General features: G+C 43.9%; 2 protein-coding genes across 2 annotated transcripts in view; both read right to left on the bottom strand.

The window, feature by feature from the left end:
- The window catches only part of baiap2a (BAR/IMD domain containing adaptor protein 2a), a 50,976-nt gene extending 39,778 nt beyond the window's left edge, over positions 1-11,198 (bottom strand). The window contains exon 1 of the mRNA XM_041956822.1: positions 11,000-11,198. Within this exon, the coding sequence (XP_041812756.1) occupies positions 11,000-11,071 (72 nt within the window). The 5' untranslated portion in view covers positions 11,072-11,198. The remainder of the gene's footprint in view (positions 1-10,999) is intronic.
- A 1,353-nt stretch (positions 11,199-12,551) lies between these two features.
- Positions 12,552-17,627, bottom strand: LOC121621215 (charged multivesicular body protein 6-like). Its single transcript, XM_041957607.1, has 8 exons — positions 17,439-17,627; positions 17,072-17,181; positions 16,697-16,784; positions 16,146-16,232; positions 15,688-15,753; positions 14,466-14,546; positions 12,978-13,053; positions 12,552-12,866 (listed from the first exon to the last, which is right to left on the bottom strand). Exons 1-8 carry the CDS (start codon positions 17,502-17,504, stop codon positions 12,817-12,819), a joined length of 624 nt encoding a protein of 207 aa, XP_041813541.1. The 5' UTR covers positions 17,505-17,627; the 3' UTR covers positions 12,552-12,816.
- Positions 17,628-18,617: the final 990 nt, after the last annotated feature.

Genomic DNA, 18,617 nt, shown 5'->3' with positions numbered 1-18,617 from the left:
GCGAATCACCTTTGCGCACGCGCCTACATTAGTATGAGGCTTTATAATAAAAAGAGTGGTGGTGTTTCGAGCTGGTGGGAGGATTACATAACGAAGCAAAGCCCAGCGCAGCATCATTACGGCACACTCTCCCACTGAAAGAGGCCAAAGGTAGCTGACACAGGCCTTTCTTACACACACACACACACACACACACACACACACACACACACACACACACACACACACACACACACACACACACACACACACACACACACACACACACACACACACACACACACACACACACACACACACACACACACGCTGACCCACTGGCACTTAATAAACACACAGAAAATACATGCAGTTACTGAAGAACTGCACATAAAGAATTACCATGGATATACCGATTATATAAAAGACATAAATTACACGCAGCTAAGGGGGAAGTGGAGAGAAAAAAAACAGTGAGGTAGTTTCTTCCTTCATTTCTTCCCATCGTTGCTAAATTTGTCATCCCAGTTCTCTTGTACTACATTGTCACCCTAATTGTGGCAGCTAATTGGGAAACGGGGCCAGGAGGCACTGAAGTTGTATGACGTGAAGAGAAAGAGAGACAGAGAGGAAGACAGAAAGAGGGGATGGAATATTTTAAGAGTTATGAAATAAAAGGTATTTAATCACACTCGGTGTATCCCCCTTCCCATTCAATCACTCTGTATCATCTTTCAATTAAAGTAATAATAAAATAAGAGACGTGTCACAGCTGAGGCGTAATCTTTTCCTTTCCGGTGAAGTTGTCCGTTTTGCGAGTGCCTACACGAAGACTGAATGAATTCATTATCAGCACTGGGGGCAAAAATTAAAGCAGACAATTAAAGGGGGGCAGAGAACTGTCTCCTACGAAATGAATCAAATCTATCCGACACTCATTTGTGCTGCGAGACGGGAAGAATACAGAGAAGTCGGGAGCGCGACAATAAAGGCCGCAGATAACAGAAAACATTATTAAGTGGATTACAATGGTTTCAAACCCGATGAATTCCTCCTCGGCGTGGAAGCAGCGACTGTAACAAGGTCAGCGTATATGAAACAGATTGCTGATTCGTATATGGGATAATATGGGATATTCACCTCCACCCATTCTGTTCAGTTGCACACACGCAAACACACACGCCAACACGGTAATGACATGCAAAGGGGTAATTTCAAAGCGGCACCGGCTGATTAGAACCGGGGGGAATCACGCGCAATCAGACGCCAGGATGCCATCATCTGTTCCTAGCCGCCCTCCCCTCGCTCCTTCCTCCTCGTCGTCCCCTCTTCTACACGCAGGCTGGCATCAGACGAGCCACCACTTACTGTATTTTTGAGGGCTTTGAGGACATGTCACGTGGTGACAGGCAGCAGGGGCAGCCAAGCCTAATGTTATATTCGGAGAGGAGTGGAAAAAAAAAAGGGGAGTGAATCATGGACAACCACACAGTTAGCCCCTTCTTTCTTAATAAGGAAAAGTGTGAGTGTATGATGGGTCTCAATCAGCCAGAGGATAGATGAGACCTTTAACGAATTGCATTGCCAAGAGGAGAGAGTCAGGTTGCAGCATGATCCCCTGTCTGGCTGACTCCACCAATTGCTGAGGAACAAGGCCGGACCAAGAGGAGACACGTCAGGATCCGGGTGGATCCACCTCGGCTCAACGGTCTCCTGGGGGGAAACCCTGTGTTGCTCATGTTACTGCACTGAAGAAAACTGCTAATTGTGCCATATCATCTTATGCTACCTTACGTGAGGCTAAAGGATAAAGCTGGTGGCATCACTTGTGCAATGTTTACAAAAAAGCAACGCCGTGAGTCAGAGTGGAAGTTCAGCAAACACTTTTCTATTTTTTTGTCCAGCTAGCAGCTTTAAAATCAACTTTGCGATATGCAAACATGTGCACAGGAAATTGTCCACGATTAAACGAAGCTAAAATCAACGGCGCTAAGCCGAGCCTCGGGGCAGCGGCGGGTGTGCATGTGATTGCAGTTCTGTTCCTCTTCATCTAGCCCACTGTGTGGATTCCACAGCTCTTCTACATCGCCACAGGGACCAATGCACGCTCAAGTTAGCATTGCTTGAGCACGCAAATCCGACGAGCACGGCCATAAAAAGCAGTGCGGACAGTGAGCTCAAAAAGGGCAAAAATCTCTGTGAAGTCTGTGAAGTTATAGAGTAAATGCTGCATCGCTTTGATACTCGGTGGTAAAAACAGAGGTTTGGAGTTTTGAGTGTGTGAGTGTGTGAGTGTGTGTGTGTGTGTGTGTGTGTGTGTGTGTGTGTGTGTGTCTGTGTGCGTGCAACAGCTTTACTCTGGTTGCTGCCATTGTACTCTTCATAGACTGACCAAACAACATGTCAAAAATACATCATGCTGCCTTCAGGCGCACGCTGCGAATATCAGCATCAGCACACATGTAGGAACAGAAAAGTTAGCATTTTCTTTCAGAGAGCTTAGAAAAGCTAGTTATATATTATACATCGAACTATTAATTATATGTACCACAGCATTTATAGCGTATGATTGAGCTGATTGGTTTTTCTTTAACTTTTAAGTGTTCTGGAAGTTGAGAACTGGTCACAGCTCATCCCAAACTCCTCATATTCTTGTTAAAGTTTTCCTCCTGCTGTCACAACTGAGCATGTCAGACTTCTTTGCTCTATTGGAAAGACAACAGCCACTTGTGAGAGGTTGCATGCCACACAAATCTCATTACATTTCACCAGAAGAATGCAAATTTAATTTGAACATCATGCTCAAGAATAGACTCAAGTCATTGTCTTCGCTTCTCCCATGTCCTCATAAGGGATGCTGGCAAACTTTTTGTTAAATCTTAGGTGGGGAGTACAAGGAGTCTGAAAATCCCTGCAGAGCTTCTGTACAAGTGAAGGAAACAGAGGCAGGCTGAGGGGTTAGAGAACTTTCTAAAGTACACACATGAATCCAGAAAACACACAGACTGTCACATGCTTATTTCAGAGCAAAGTGCAGGTATACGCTCTGAACACACGCCACGAAGAAGTCACACCTAAAGCCTCGCTCCTAACGGCGGAGGCCGAGCCGAACATCAGTGCAAGAGCGCCGCGTGGATATTTGTGCCCAGGCTGCACCGAGGAGAGCAAACTTTTCGACGTTGTGAGCCGAGAGAAGACTGCTCAGTTTGAGAACAGCTCTCGTGTTCTTTTGTTGTGGAAGTGTGCAGAGTATATTACTGCACACAAACGCAGACGGGGATCCATACGGAGCCGATCAAAGGCGTCCTCCTTATAACTTCACCAAGTGACAGGCAATCTTTTGTCTGTTGACGCAGCAAACACTGACAGTTGCAGCACTCGGTCGTATGTGACAGACACCGACGCAGCGTATATCACACAACCTGAATAATACAGGTGATGCTAACATGCCAAATGGATAGGATGCCGAAGCTCTGCAGTGAATTTGACAACATAATGCACAAAGCTTAAAACAGTTATCTCACTTCCGTATTGGGATCAGATGTAAAAAGGTTTAGTCTCCTGTGACCGATGATAAGTAACATTTTCTGACACGGAGACATCAAAGCCTCTTGTGATCTCTTCGTCCAGCTCGAGCAGGAAGCATTAGGTGCTGGTTATTACAGCTAACTTATTAGCAGCAGGGATCCAATTACGGGTGGTAGCCACAGAAGTCATAATGAAACTCATGACCCTGCAGAACCTCGAAGAGGACATGCACATCAGCACTCCGCCGTCAGTGTAGGCACAAACCTTTGCATCAATAATTGTGTTCTTCTGCATCTTTCTGTCGTTATGTAACGTGGACAGAACATAACAGCACAAAGACACAAAGTTTCAGCTAGATTTCATTCTGCTTATTCAATATTTGAGTCCAGCGTGACTCATACAATCAGACAGGAGCTATGCTAACCGAGGAAACTCAACTCTTGCGAAAGGATCTCCATCACCATGAATCTTGAATCACCTCTTACTAACATTCGTCCTCTTGCACGTCCCACGCTCTTCCCTTTCTCTGCCACGCAAACACAATCTGCACCTTGCTACCGGGACTCTGAGAGCTAAAAGGTAGAGGAGGCTTCGGCAGAAATGCAGGCTTATTGTTTGTGATAATCCTTCATTATCTCTCAGTGTCAGCTGTTCACGTGCGCCGCATCTTTAAATGTCCCCAAAGTGCCGACGCATCGTGAACAATGCACGCCAACCTACATGGAGGTAAAATGCTTCGTCACGTTGGAGAGGCGCCTCCCGACCGTGCAAAGAAAAGTACAAACGTTTGTCACTAGGGCTGTCACACTCATGACATTTTAGCTGATGATTCATTGTTATACAAATAATTGTGATTATCTGTGTTTAGATTTTGCAGCTAGGCATAAATCCATGTTGGCTGCTGATTAAAGTGATGCTGCTGTTGGCAAAATAGCGTCAGTTAGCATCAATTAGTTTGCACACATGAGTTCTCACTCTGCTGCATATATATAGTGTCTTCCTTTTTATTGTCTATTTGTTGTTTTCTGTTGTTTGTGTATCTATGTATTCTATGTATTCTCCTTCTTACTTACTATTGTTGCTGTCTGTAACAAAGTCATTTCCCTGGTCTGGGACTAGCTTGTACCCAATAATGTAAAGAAAGTCATCAAAAGCTTCCTTCCACCCCCATTATGCCAATATTAGCCGTTGGGCGCATCAAGACAAAAAGTTGGCAGAACTAATTCTCCAGTCAGGTGCCGTTTAACCGCCGCAGAAGAAGAGGTGATGCAATTAAAAGAGCACCAGTCAAACCTCAAATGCTGGAAAACATGACGGAAACACGGCCTTAATGTCTGTTTCGTGTACTTGACTTAAAATTCTCTTGACTGTGGACTCTAACAACTGTGCAAAATGATGTAATAATTGTGACATGCCTGTTTGTTGCCAACAGATGTATTATTATGGGCTGTTGCCAGTGAAATGGCGTATCTAAAAAGGCACAATTTTGCCAGATTCAATCACAGCTGGATGAGATATGAGGCTTGATGACTGTGTTTGGCCCCGCAGTCGCCGACAAGAGGTCTCAGGTGGAGGAGCCACCTCTGAAACAGGCTCTTTGTTCTGCCTCCACCTTCTAACTGTGTGTCTCCCGCTGCCAGAGCACAACAAATAATCTGCTCGCCAGAGACCAACTATTTACTGCGTTTGTTTGCTCTGTCTACTGTCATCTGCAGCCAGTGTGACCCCCCCCCCCCCCCCATACACACACACACACGCACACGCACACACACTCACTCAGGCCAGTGCCGGCATCAGCAACTCAACTAACAGGCACTGGTTACCACAGCAACCAAGACCCAGGCTTATTTGCTAGCTTTAGTTCTTTGACCAGCAAAAGAGCCATTCATTTCGGCTGAGGAAAAGGAGGCACTCCTCTGAAAATCCCTCAAAACATCGTTCCAACTCTGATCAATTGTGAAAGCGAGACGCTAATAAACAGACGGCCGGGACTGACGCTTCTCTAAATGACCATCGAATGAGAAAGCACCACATTGTGCGATGAGGAACTCCATTTCAGTTTCATTTCGCTGGTTAGATGAAGGGGATATGAGCAAATTCACATTTTGCATGGCAGCCTTGAAGGCTGTTTTATGAGTTATGGGTGTGTTGTGTGAGGGTCTCAATGCTGACCTCCTGCTTGCAACATTCAGACTGCAGCATAGCCCCAAATAGACAGAAAACGTGTCTAGTGCTTAGCGAATGTAAATTCAAAATACATCTACATTTCCTATGAAAGTGTCCCACAGTGCCAGTCTTCCTAAGTGCTCAGTCAATTTGAATGCGACACGGAGGAGGCACTATTTTTCCCCGTCTGTCTTTTATTTCATACTGATGCATCACAGCCAGCTTGCGATAAAAACGCACATCCTGCCGCACTGTCAATTAATACAGCTTAAATAATGCAAATGCACTTTGGATTTGGGACTAAATTCATAGATAAACTGGAAGAACCTGGAGTGCCACAACAATGAGTGCTGCATTAGTCGCTTTACTTTACTGCACAGAAACGCCTTAAGCTAAAAGAGCCTACAAACCATGTGAGCGTGCAAGCTGAATTTGCTACTTTCTGTGCAATAGCGATACTGGCGTGGGGCTTGCAGAAACGCTGCGGTCGCCTGCTCAGCGAGCCCGCTGGGTGTAGTGCGGCCCATGCAGCTGAAAGTAGCAGCATCCGCCACAAAGCCGTACAGTAACACAAGCCACAGGCATGTTAACTGTAGGCCACGACCTGTAAATGTAAGGCCATTGTCCGCTGCCACAGCACTAGCTGAAATGTTCTGTCTCTGCTCCTGTGTGTCTCTTTCAGTCTGTGTAATTACAGCTTCACCCTCCACAGTAATTAGGGACTATTTCAACAAGGATGTGGAATGTCTCCATCTATTTTCCCTCTCTTCATCTCCCTCTCTCTTCCACCCCCACAATAAAGCATTTTCTATAGCGCGAAGAACATCCTGCCGTGTGCTTCCTCTTGTGACGGACAATTCACATTTTGGATGATAGCCACGCTAACAAGGTGACTTCAGAATCAACCTTTTTCCCGTCAGCGACGGCTCCCGAGCTTCTCCGCAGTCGGCTCGGTGTAGCCTTGGATTTAGCACTGAGCATCTCAAGTCTCCGTCCTTGAAACGGCAGTGATGAGTAAAAGAAAAGAGAGAATGTCTCTAAACCATCCACCCCCGGACGTGCAGAGAAGGTGGGTGTGTGGAGCAATAGTCCTCTCTCTGCATCGCAGTCAAAGGCGCAGGGAACAAATCTGCTGTTCCACAGGCAATGAATGTTATGATATCTCCTGCAGTGCATAATGCAATCTTTTCAAGGCCCCGGGCACCAGCAGGCATAAACTTGTTGAAACACTATATTCTGGAGGCAGATGTTCAGGAGCTGAAGTCATTTTAAACTCCATTAAATTGCATATTATAAGGCAAGTGGCGCCTGATGTGATATACTGCTGGAAAAAAGGGGTAAATAAAGCGAAGAGAGGCATCGTCAATGGAGTGACTCCAGGTAACTTCTGAATTCAAGACCAGATCACGGCACTGTATGCCCAGCTGGTTTACTCCAGACCCCTTATGGGCCTTTTACGAAGCATTTCCATCAATTAAGAGAAGGTTCCACATTTCTGATTTAGCCCTCTCTGAAAACGAAAAAAAACTACGTCACCTCCCCTTCTCCATCGCTTTTCCTCCCTCTCACTTGCCTTCTCCAGCCCTCCACCGACTGCAAGTCTTTTAGCACAATGATATGACAGAAACACATAAGAATAATGGCACGCTGTTGCTAAGAGACCACCTGTTCAGATCTCCCACATGAGATTGTGGTGAAACTGTTAGTCCTCTTATCATTATCAGAATATCACCCGTTTGAGTGTAGTGAATGTCACGACAATATTGCAACTGAGAGAGAAACTGATTATATAACAGGACGCCTTTTAGGCAGAAAAGCCGCATTTTCGGATCGGGGTTTCGCATCAAACCGCGTGCTGCGGCCTCGCGACACAGCCAGGATCCTACAACCTCAGAGAGGACTGACGATCACACATGATCGAGTTCAACGTCAAACAACTATTTTGCCTTCGCCATAACAACCATTTGAGAAACTGGCATTCACTGTTTTCCAGGCCGTGTTGACAATCAGGGAGTGGTGCTGCATGGGAAAATGAGTGTTTAGTCCTGAGGGCTGGTAGAGACGGGACACACCCTTCTATTCCCTTACCTGGCAGGGTGTGTTCAAAACCTGCACCGTGTGCACCGATTACTGAACGCACACTTCCTATAACAAAGCCTCTGAATAAACACAAGTAACATTTCTATTGTGCTAAAGGGTGTGTTCTTCCATCAAAACCTTCCACTGCCTCAACTCTCCGGGATAAAAGTTCACGGCACTTGAACCGTTTCATTACCGACTGATTCAACGCACGGCTCCATTCTTCCTCGGCCTCCGGTCTGATTAATCTGTTTGGTCGCTTAAGTTAGAAGCCAGGTCGGCGCTCAGACTTCATCCATCGGCACGATAAGAGGCTTGACCGGGGTCACAGACACCAGGCGACACGGGCCAGCTGGCGGACATGCGCGCGCACGCACATGGACGGATGCATTCAAACACGCGGGTGTCAGTCTTAAGTATCTGTCTCACCCCGTCAGTGCGGGAATGACTAGATGCCAATGGCCACGTCTGGAACTGCCCGTCTGCGTGAGGGAGGAGGATGGAAGTGAGTCACACAGGATCAGGCCGGGATTGCCGGGTTTACAGGGTTGACTCCCCTGGTGATCGAGATAAAGGCGAAAAACTAAGGAGTGCCTCCGGCCTCCACCGGAGGAGCAGCGAGATTCTGAATCTCCTGTCTCGCTCGCGCTGTGCCTACAGTCCCAGCCCTGTTAAACACACACACTCAACTGGGCTAACATGACTCACAGCAGCGCAGTTGCCCCCCTCTCCTCCCCAGCGATTACTCAGTATCGGCCCAGCTGCCGGCTGCTATGACTTTGCAGCCGCCGTATGTTTTTTACATCTCCTCTTCCTCTGGAGATGTCTGCTGGCGTACAAAGCAGACAAACACAATTACCTTCTGCGGAGGCATTCAAATGCATGTCGGGGAGAGAAATGGGCAGGCCTGTGCTGTTGACGTTAAAATCTCCTTCATTTCCCAACCAAAGTTAATGTGACTGGGCTGCTGGAGCTTTTCCAACACTTGCAGGTGCATGAAAAGTCTCCATGTTTAATCATCTGTGCAAACAATTAGAAAATGCATCATAAAACGAGAAGATGCTCCAAGAAGTCGAAAGGTGCAACACTGTGGAAATAACAACTCTGAACATTACACTCTGCTCCCTGGTAAGAAATGTCATCCTGCCCTGCTGTCTGTGCCACTAATGATGGGGTGAGCTTTACTTCAGGATTTCGGATACATTTGGCATCTTCTCAATTACTTGCAAAATCATGCAATTTTTATCTCATTTCAATACTTATGCAACCAGCTTTGCAGCTTCACCAATCCCCCAACGTGGCTCAGAAGCCCATGAAATTAAACTTGATAGTCTGCACTTCAAACTCACACAATGCGTCATGCTGCATCCAAACTAATGGCGGCAGATTTCGGTGACCAAACATGTCAAGTACTGCCCATCCCTACAATTAAATGGCATAATTTAACAAAAACAAGTGTGGTTATGAGGGTAAAAACATCTAAAAAAAATGCAAAGTGGTGCAAGAGACTCGTGCTTTTCATCACTGAGTCGAATTGAACGCATCTCTTTAAATATTAAAGCACACTCAGAAACTTGTTTTTAACACTGCAGGGGAAGAAAAGCAGTGACTCTAGATAACACTCCGGGTGACCTTCCTCGCTTTCGCCACGGGGTCAGATCCCCAGTGTGGAAGAGGGACTCTGTCTCTGTCCACTCCACTGCCCAGCAGCGTTCCTGGCTGTCAGGACTCTGACGGGGTGCTTTCACCCCAGAGACAGAGCCCCGCTGCTGGGCTTGCACTTGAAAAACAAGACCACGCATGCAAGGGCCCGTTCTCCCCAAGGGTTCGGGATCCAGACACCTACACTGTGTCTATGTTGATTAACCCACATTAGCAGGCGTAAACACTTGGACAAGCCCCCGACAGAGCGCAGCATAAAATCCACAATGAGAAGGATACACTGTAGGCTGTGTGACCAATTCGGGACAGAAATAGCCACCTGAAACATTTGCTTCCCCTGTCGGCTCTAAAAGAAGCACCAGTCAGTCTCTGCTCATCTGACCTCCTTTTTGATAGATGTCTATTCCCTGCAGGAGAATGAGCAGCTACCCCCTGCCCGTTCCTGGCCTTCTGTTAGGGGAGCTACAGCTGGCTGAGGGCGAAGGGGGGGGCAGTTAAAAGTAGGGTAATATCTATGGGTTATTACGTGTAAATAATGACGAGGAATATATTGCAAGAGACCTCCTTCTCAAAAGCGAAACCTGAGATTCACTCAAGACAGGTGTGCAGCCCTCATAACAGGAAGCTTTGTTAACATTCCTTCAATAGGTGAACCAAAGCCCAGAGTAAGTTTTAACAAACTACACAGAAATCTGCACTGCAACAGCTTTCGACCAATGGATTCGCTTGTTCCACTGAAAGTTAATCAGCAACCTTTACTTTTGTGACAAATTAAACATTTCACAGCCATGTATCAACCGACAGTGACAAGCATCGGTGGTTAATAAATGACTCCTCATTTAGCTTCTTTTCGTTTTTTGTAGGATTGCATATTGAATGCAGTTTGGTGCTGCTGGTGGCACAAAACAGGCAATTTGAAGCAGTTTTTTTTTTTTTTCATTTCATAGTCAAACGATCAAATAATTGGTAGGAACAAAAAAACATCCTGTGAAAAGAAACCTTAGGTGCAGCCCTTCTAGCAATCCATTCTGTTCCGATCACTGAGAATAGTTTTCTTTTTTTTCAGTACTGAGGCTTAACAGTAACATGCAAAGTTCTCACAGGTTCTTTATGTAGAACAGGTTTGAATGTTGAAATCCCTATGGGGCAAATGTTTACTTGTTGCAACAGATAAGCCCAACCTTCTCCACCCGTCAAACACTGACTTCTGGAATGTCTCCATTTCAGCAAATAAACTGGGCTGCAGAAATCCACTGAATCCCAGAATGATCCAACACTACAATCAGCGCAGTGGAGGAATAAAACACAGGCCTGAGTGACTGACTTTGATTTGCGTATCATAAAGAAATGTGTGGAGGTGGAGGACAGAGCATTTTGATCAAATGGAAGTGATTCACAAAAAAAAAAAAGCTAATGCGCCTCTCCCTAAAGAGATTATCGAATAAAAAACCCCACAAGGCTCTGAATGCGTCTTAAGCAATAAATAATAAAGTCTGCTTCAGGGTGGAATCACACTGTGTGTCTGACAGCTGAAATTATATCATCATATGCGTCTGAAAAACTTTATTCATTAGTTGACCCTTACCTTATAGACATTTTCCGTCAGGCGGTGAACCTCGTCGGTGCGAGACATCGTGAAATCTTCAGCCAGGACCATAAACGGTTTTTTCCTTCGAACGTGTATCCGCGTGAAAGGAGGGTAAAATGGCTAAATACGCGAGTTGGATCAAACAAAAGGCGAGGCAATGTGCCCGTGAGCGAGCGAGACGATGCTGCGCTCCCGAAACCCCACTTCAACTAAACGCACCTTCCCTCTCCACAGCTGACAGCCCGCTGCTGCCTTCACGGACTCCTCCGCGGCTCGGCTTTCTCGCACTCTCAGACGCGCCTCGGGAGGGTTCAGAAATGAAGTGAAACAACAAAAACAACATATGTCGCTTATTTGTAAAATATGCAGTCATGGATAAAAAAAAAACAACAACAACGGTGCACCAATGCACTGGAGCTGGGCAGGAGAAATTCAGAAATATACCTAATGGCGAAATATCACACAAATTGAATTACTGCTGTGAAAGTTTGAAAAAAATGGGTGCTAATAAAGGCTTACAAAAGCCACATTACAATAAAAGCCAGTAACATATAGTAAAATTGCTATGGCTTCCATACTACAGAGCTCCTTTTCACCATACGCGCGCTAAAAAACCGGAGGGCAACAATTTCCACAGCATTATAACGCAGCACCATCTTGTCAAAGTACAGATTTAGTGCCCGCCCCCCATATTTCTGTACCAATTGAGCTCCAGAATTCCTGTAATATACCGAGACACATTTGTTTCTCTTTAAATAAATGTAATATTTAAACGCTATCCTTACCCCGTCCTTATATATTTGCCTGCTTGTATTGCCACCTGTAATGCGTACTTCACGTGCTTAACGGCACAGCGTTGATGTAAAATTTGCATTCATCAAACAATTAGCCTACATATTAATGGTGCATTTTGTTGTTTTCGTTCCGTAAAGGCTTTGTGCAACCTTCTACTGTCATGATTCACCTAAACAAGCATGTGCTGTCGCCATGTTTCTCCTCTGTCTGCTCACAAAAGAACATTTTATGTATATAACTGCATTGTGCAAGGCTGGAAGCGAGTCATACTCTGTTTTTACTAACATAGGTGATGCTTTGCTCACAGTGGATAATTTGTGCTAGCTTCATTGTACATGTTAATTAGAGTCTAGAGCCCACTTAAATAAATATTATATTAGCTTTCTTGTCTAAACATCTCCCACATATCAGCAACATGAGCTTTTTACTCTCTGTCAATATAACCACACACACACACACACACACACACACACACACACACACACACACACACACACACACACACACACACTCTACTGATGGGATCTGAATGAATTTGTTGTGTACTGTCGAGTCAAAAAAAACAAAACAAACAGAAACTAGCAAAGAGTGCCCCCTTCTGGAGTAAGTATGATACACAAACAGGAAATGTGAGCAAAAATACTGCAATACTCCACGACAACAGCCATAGAAACTTTCTGAAAAACATAAAATCGGTTTATGAAATAAAAGTCAAGACAACATATTGCTGCCACAGCTCAATTTACTATGGAAAACAACTGAAATTCATGTGTAAAACATCTAAAAATTAGTCCTTTCATTCTGTCACGACAAGTCAGACACAGAAATCCAACATTTCACTTCCTTTATGAAGATACCTCGGGGGGGGCAGTGAGCCGAGGACAGACACAGTGCTGATCCAGTAAAATGAGCGAAGGTGCACCGATGTCTGCAGGTCCCACCTTCACCGACTAACAATTAAAGATGAAATACTGAAATGAGCAGAATCAGTAACGACTCTCAGACACAAATTCAGTCTGTTAGGCTGCCAGCATCTCTCTGTTGGGCTTGTTCTTTGCTTCTCTCCTCTCTAGAAAAGAAAGCAGAGCAAGTATGATCAGTCTGGCATTAATCACAAATATATTAAGTGTGTAAGGAATGCATGTGTGGTGAAATAAAAAAATAGCCCCAACAAGTGTACCCGGTTCAGCTTTAGCTGCATCTGAGACCTCTGGTATTGGCTCAGTGGGGACCTCTGGAAGTGCTACATCTTCTCCCTGCGTCAGGAGAAGAGACAGAGGGGCGATAAGAGATGGAACAATAAAGGTTATACCGACAAACCGAAGCTGATAATAAAAAGAACATTCTGTTCGTCTGTCTTTATTTGGATCCCCCTGGCTTGTGGTCCCTAGTCTTTGATGGGGTCCACACAAAAACAAACAATAAAAAAAAAGGCAATTTAAAATCACACCTTATCAATAAGATGAGAAATTGCAATATGAGCCCAATGTAAAGATTAGAAAATAAATTAAATGACTCGACACACGAAAGAACAAATAGCAATAACCTGTAATGAAAACAAAACGGTCACAAGCGCACAGCAACAAAAAACAAATAAAAACGAACAAAACGGCTCCGAAACAGCAATAACAAAATAACATGAATATGAGATACATAAACTTTTGTTTTAGTGACTTTTTGGAAGAAAATCGGTGTTTTATCTGTTCGATGTTGCTGGAGGAACGATATGTTTGTGGACTCGTAGCTTATGCCTGTCAATACGATGACCCCACACCCGCCTTGGGGCACTCTGTTCACAACCCCGACATTAGCAAAGCGCTCGCCTACACGCCTTCTACTGAAGCCGGATGTGGAGGTACTGGGCTGGCGTGGTTACACGTATTCGCCGTTGTGAGGCCGGTGGATGCACTGCCAAACTCTCAGAAACGACACTGGAGGGAGCTTATGGTAGAGAAATGAACATTCAATTCACGGGCGACAGCTCTGATGGACATTCCTGCAGTCAGCATGCCAACCGCACGTCCCCTGCCACATCTGTGGCTTTGAGTCGTGAGATAAAACTGCACATTTCAGAGTGGGCTTTTATGTGACCAGCCCGAGGCACACCTGTGCAATAATCATGCTATTTAAATGGCATCATGGTATTCCAAAACAGTCAGGTGGATGGATTATCTTGGCAAAGAGAAGCGCTCGCTAACACAGAATAACACATCTGTGAGCAAAAGGGGTAAAAACTACAGTCTTGAATTTCTATTTTTGTTCAGCGTAGAATTTGTGTCTGTTTTCAAGCGTGAAACATAATAGTTTGCGTGGTTTGTGTGTGTTGATTGGAATAATAATTAGATCACAAAAGAAATCTGCTGATGATTTAATTATTATGACAGTTTCAATTATACAGCCTATTATTAGATATGAATCATATTGTGGCTTCCTCCTAATATTACTAGAATTATTCCTAAATCTGAGGGTTAGGGTGCATTTTTGGTGTGAAATCCCCACTTGGATCAACTCTGGATCAGTTTTAACTGCAGCACTGTGGTTACATCAGCCCTCAGTGTGTATGTAACTATACTAGAAATGTGAAGTGTGGTGTTACAGTCAAAGAGCATGCATGCTCAGCAGACATTCTCTGTACTGATAAAGGTTAAACATGCAGCTCGACACCGACCTGAGTGATAGCTTCCAGCTCTGCTAAAACAGCGTCCTCATCCTCCTCCGTCAGGGCTCCAGCCAGCATTTCATCTATTTGCTGCCGCAGCAAAAAGTGTGTTAACTGACAGTACAGTGACAGCTCAGTTTTTTCACTGACTTAGTATAAACAGACAGTTATCTATGGATGACTTTTTAATGTCAAGGATAGGTCTGATTTAAGTCGGATCCTCTAAACATAAGCAACCCTGATTCCAACGAACTGTGTAACATATAAATAAAGCAGAATGCAATTGGTTGTTAATACTTTTTGACATATACTGAATTGAAAACAGTACAGACAATATATTTGATGCTTTACCTCATTGACTTCATTTTTTTGTAAATATCTGCTTATTCTGAATTTGGTGCAACAACATTTTTCAAACAAGTTGGGATAGGAGCAACAAAACACCTGTTTGGAACATTCCACAGGTAAACAGGTTGATTAGTAACAGGTGAGAGTATCATGAAAGGAGCATCCTGAAAAGGCTCAGTCGTTCACAAGCGAGGATGGAGCGAGGTTCAACACTTTATGAACACATCATTGAATATCACTACACGGGCTCAGGAACACTTTGTGTTGGTTAACACAGTTTGATTGCAAATGACTGCATTCTGTTTTTATTTATGTTTTACACAGCGGCGCAACATTCTGGAATCGGGGTTGTGGTATATATACATATAAAGAAATGATTAAAGTATTTACTCATAACAGCATTTGGATCCTGACGATTTGTTACAGTGCAATTTTAGTGAACTTAAGTGGATATTAAGCTTGAACTCAGGCGTGGAAGAAGTATTCAGATCCTTTACTTAAGTAGAACTACGTACAATAATGGAAATAACTCTGTTCCAAGTAAAAGTCCTTAATTCCAAAACTTACTGAAGTAAAAGTACAGAGGCATGATCAGCCAAATGTGCTTAACGTAAGAAAAGTACTCAATGCGGAGCTAATTTCAACTCATCTCAATAATCAGTCAGGAGTTCAATCTACAACGACGCATCATATTTTTTTATCATGTTTGCAAGTACCTCAAAACTGTACGTAAGTAAAGGAGCTGGTAAAAGCATACCTTCCACCACTGCTTATGCCAAATGTAAACATATACGGTACAGGTTTTAATAAACAATTAAAGAAAGTAGGAAAGTAGAAATAGCTTTGTAAAGGTGTACATGAATGACATCAAGCAGACATTTACCCTTTGATATTCAATTGACTCCTGGGTCTCATCCAGGATTCTCTCCACATCTTCAATTGACATGATCTGCCACAAGCAAGAAAAGGAAGCCCACATTACAGGAGAAAAGTGTTTTGGATGAAAGGTGCTTTGCACATATTCTGGCCGTGTTGTGTTTCCTGAGCGAGATCTGTGCACTGTATCCAAGGATGCGCAGCAGTCACACCGCTGTAGTCAAGGCTTTCCGTTTTAATCCTTTAATCTTCAAACAATGTGCACCAGCTATGCTAACACAAACCACACGCTTTCCCTGCTGCTCAATCCTCACCCAAGGATCACATTAAAGAAAGTGTGCTTATCACTGGAAATTTTGACATTGTTTAAGTGTACGCTCACATATCTACAGCTTAGGGGGGCATCATTATCACACAAATGCGAAATTTCTAAACACAAAAGGCAGGAAGAAAAAACATATCTACCTCGTGCATACTCTTCAGACAATCATTGCCAACTTTGAGCCCCTCGACGACTTTCATCTCAATTTGCATGAACTCAATATCTTGAACCTGTTGACAAATGTTAGCATGTGAAAAAAAATAAATGGCAAAATGGCAAACAAAAACAACTAAGTTGCAAATATTTCTAAAACATTTTGCTGCTTTAAGAGTGTCATACAGCATTGACTACACAGTGGTTCATTCTGAAGTGCTTCAACACCAATAGTGCTGAACCTGCACTGAATTTGAGTCAGCCACATAATGTTAAAAAAAAACTGCATCTATCATTCTCTACACGTTTTTGCAGCCCAGATTTAGGTTTGACTTTGCAGAAAATTTGCTTGATTAAATTACACAGCACACTGGGAGATTACAGCTCAAAGCAGAAAGAGGTCAGAAATTAATCTATAGCTTTCAGATGGTGGGAAAAAGCAGACTTTTGAAGATTTTATTTCTTATTTTAATATCTCATATCACATTGAACCCCATGTGCTACGGCTCTGGGTCAAACTGTGTAATCTCGTAAAACTTACCATGCGCTCTAGGTTTGAAATCTGATTTTCAGTCTTGTCTAGTAGCTGATCCTGATATCGTTTTTTCTTAAGAAGCAGCAGGGCTTTTCTGAAATAACAGATAAAAAGGGAAAGTATCATATTTTTCTGAGGCTTTCATACAGAATAAAAGAGACAAAATCAAGCCATCAAGCCTGTTGAGGCGTCTGCAACTCAGAAGAGTTAAAAGCATTTAAAACAGGCTATTTGTGTGAAGCTGTGCACGTAATGCATGCATGCATACCAACAGTGTCCCCAATCATCATTACACAAGAATAAAAGCACAGTATTTGCATTCATTGTGGTGTGACTACAAGACAGATATGTTCCAGGTCTAAACTGGTGTTTCATGCTTACTCTTTCCTGCCATCTTTTAGCAACTGCTTTGCCAGAAGTCGCTCTTTCTCCAGCTGTAAGGTGATCCTCCTCTGGTACTGCTTCAGCTTATCTCTCTGCTGCTTCAGTTGCTGGGAAACAAGAAGCACAAAGTCAGATATATATGTCATATATATATTGACAATAAACCATGTACGTACCAATTCAAATTCATAATCTGGCTGACTCATTTGCACAATACTGCATAGCACTCAGAGTGAACAGTAAATGCTATAACATGCTAACATTAATCCATGTTGCCTCAGTGGCCACAGCACTCTGCAGCTAGCTAGCTGCCTTGTATGAATGTAACGGGACTAATCTGCTAATACAACCGCTATCATCTCACCAAAACGGCTTTGTCTTGTTCCGTTACACGAGAAGGACGACTCTTTCTCCCAAAAACGTTGCCCATTATTTAGCCACATCCCCTCTACATCCTCCTTCGTCAACAGACAAAATATCACCGTTTACTGAACATTTTGCCATGCTGATAAATAGCCTAAAATGGCTAGCAGGCTAACCGACAACCACCATGTCCACAGTTTTTCCGCGTTTCCTACGGCAAGCGAGGCAGGACAAGCAGTCGGTCGGTTACTTGACTTTGACGATCCTTCTCTCAGTTCCAGCATCCTGAATCAGCACCATAAACAGGCCTACAATCCGAGACCGGATTAAAAAAAAGAAAATACTGAGGACGTAAAATAATAAACCAGCAGAGATTATCGCCAAGCGTCCACAAATAACATTTATTTTTGCAATGAGAAACACAGTCAGCCGTAAATATAGCTCCGGGCTGTCAGCACGAGCGCCAGGCTCAGTCCCGTGGACAGCTCCTGACTCCCCGGGGGGTCTAGGATCAGCACCTTGGACAGCGATCACTACAAAATCTGCTGAAAATGACTCACCTGAGCTGAACAGGAGGACAGGAGGACGGTATACCCCTGTGGTTTATCTACTCATAGTGTTCAGAAGTTACTACAGCTGAATAGTATATAGTATTAGTTTACATACATTTTTTCAGCAATATTCACAGGAGTCCATCAGCTTGAAAAGAGCTCACGGCAAGTTTCAGTTATGAGATTCATGAGATTGTACTATATAGTATTGTACACATCAGTGGTGGTCTGAGGGGTAGCAGCAAATAAATAAGTAAACCACTACCCCTTTGTAATAACACACAGGGAAGTGTTAACAAGACAGAGACACACAGAGGGCAACTATAGGCCTGATTTTCTAGCTTGTAGGGCAGCCTATATGGCCCTGCATCACATTTCCTCCACTGGAAGGGCACCCTCCTAGAGGATGCTCCATCAAGTTTTATTGCACACCAGGCCACCATAGAGGGCATTTTATCATGTTTTATCTACCATATAGGCATCCAAGAGGGCACTTTTGCAGCCCCTTTTTCCATCATGGGGGCACCAGGGCTTTCAACCATAGAGGAAGCTGTTATTTAGCCTGCTATTAAGTTGGTTTTCTGAGCAAAACGGATGGAGCATGTGACACATTTTCTACCAGGTCTTAG

The sequence above is a fragment of the Chelmon rostratus genome, chromosome 17 (genome assembly GCF_017976325.1).
Source record: "Chelmon rostratus isolate fCheRos1 chromosome 17, fCheRos1.pri, whole genome shotgun sequence".
Lineage (NCBI taxonomy): Eukaryota > Metazoa > Chordata > Actinopteri > Chaetodontiformes > Chaetodontidae > Chelmon > Chelmon rostratus.
Note: the sequence above shows the minus strand (reverse complement) of the source record. Positions and strands in the feature narration are given on the sequence as shown.

What these genes read in the sequence shown, in the direction of transcription:
- LOC121621215 (XM_041957607.1), bottom strand. Translation starts at nt 17,504, where the DNA reads ATGGGCAACGTTTTTGGGAGAAAGAGTCGTCCTTCTCGTGTAACGGAA. An exon ending in CTAAAAGATGGCAGGAAAGA is followed by an intron (nt 16,785 to 17,071) that starts GTAAGCATGAAA and finishes CTGTTATTTCAG; the next exon opens with AAAAGCCCTGCTGCTTCTTA. An exon ending in GTCTGAAGAGTATGCACGAG is followed by an intron (nt 15,754 to 16,145) that starts GTAGATATGTTT and finishes TGCTTGTGGCAG; the next exon opens with ATCATGTCAATTGAAGATGT.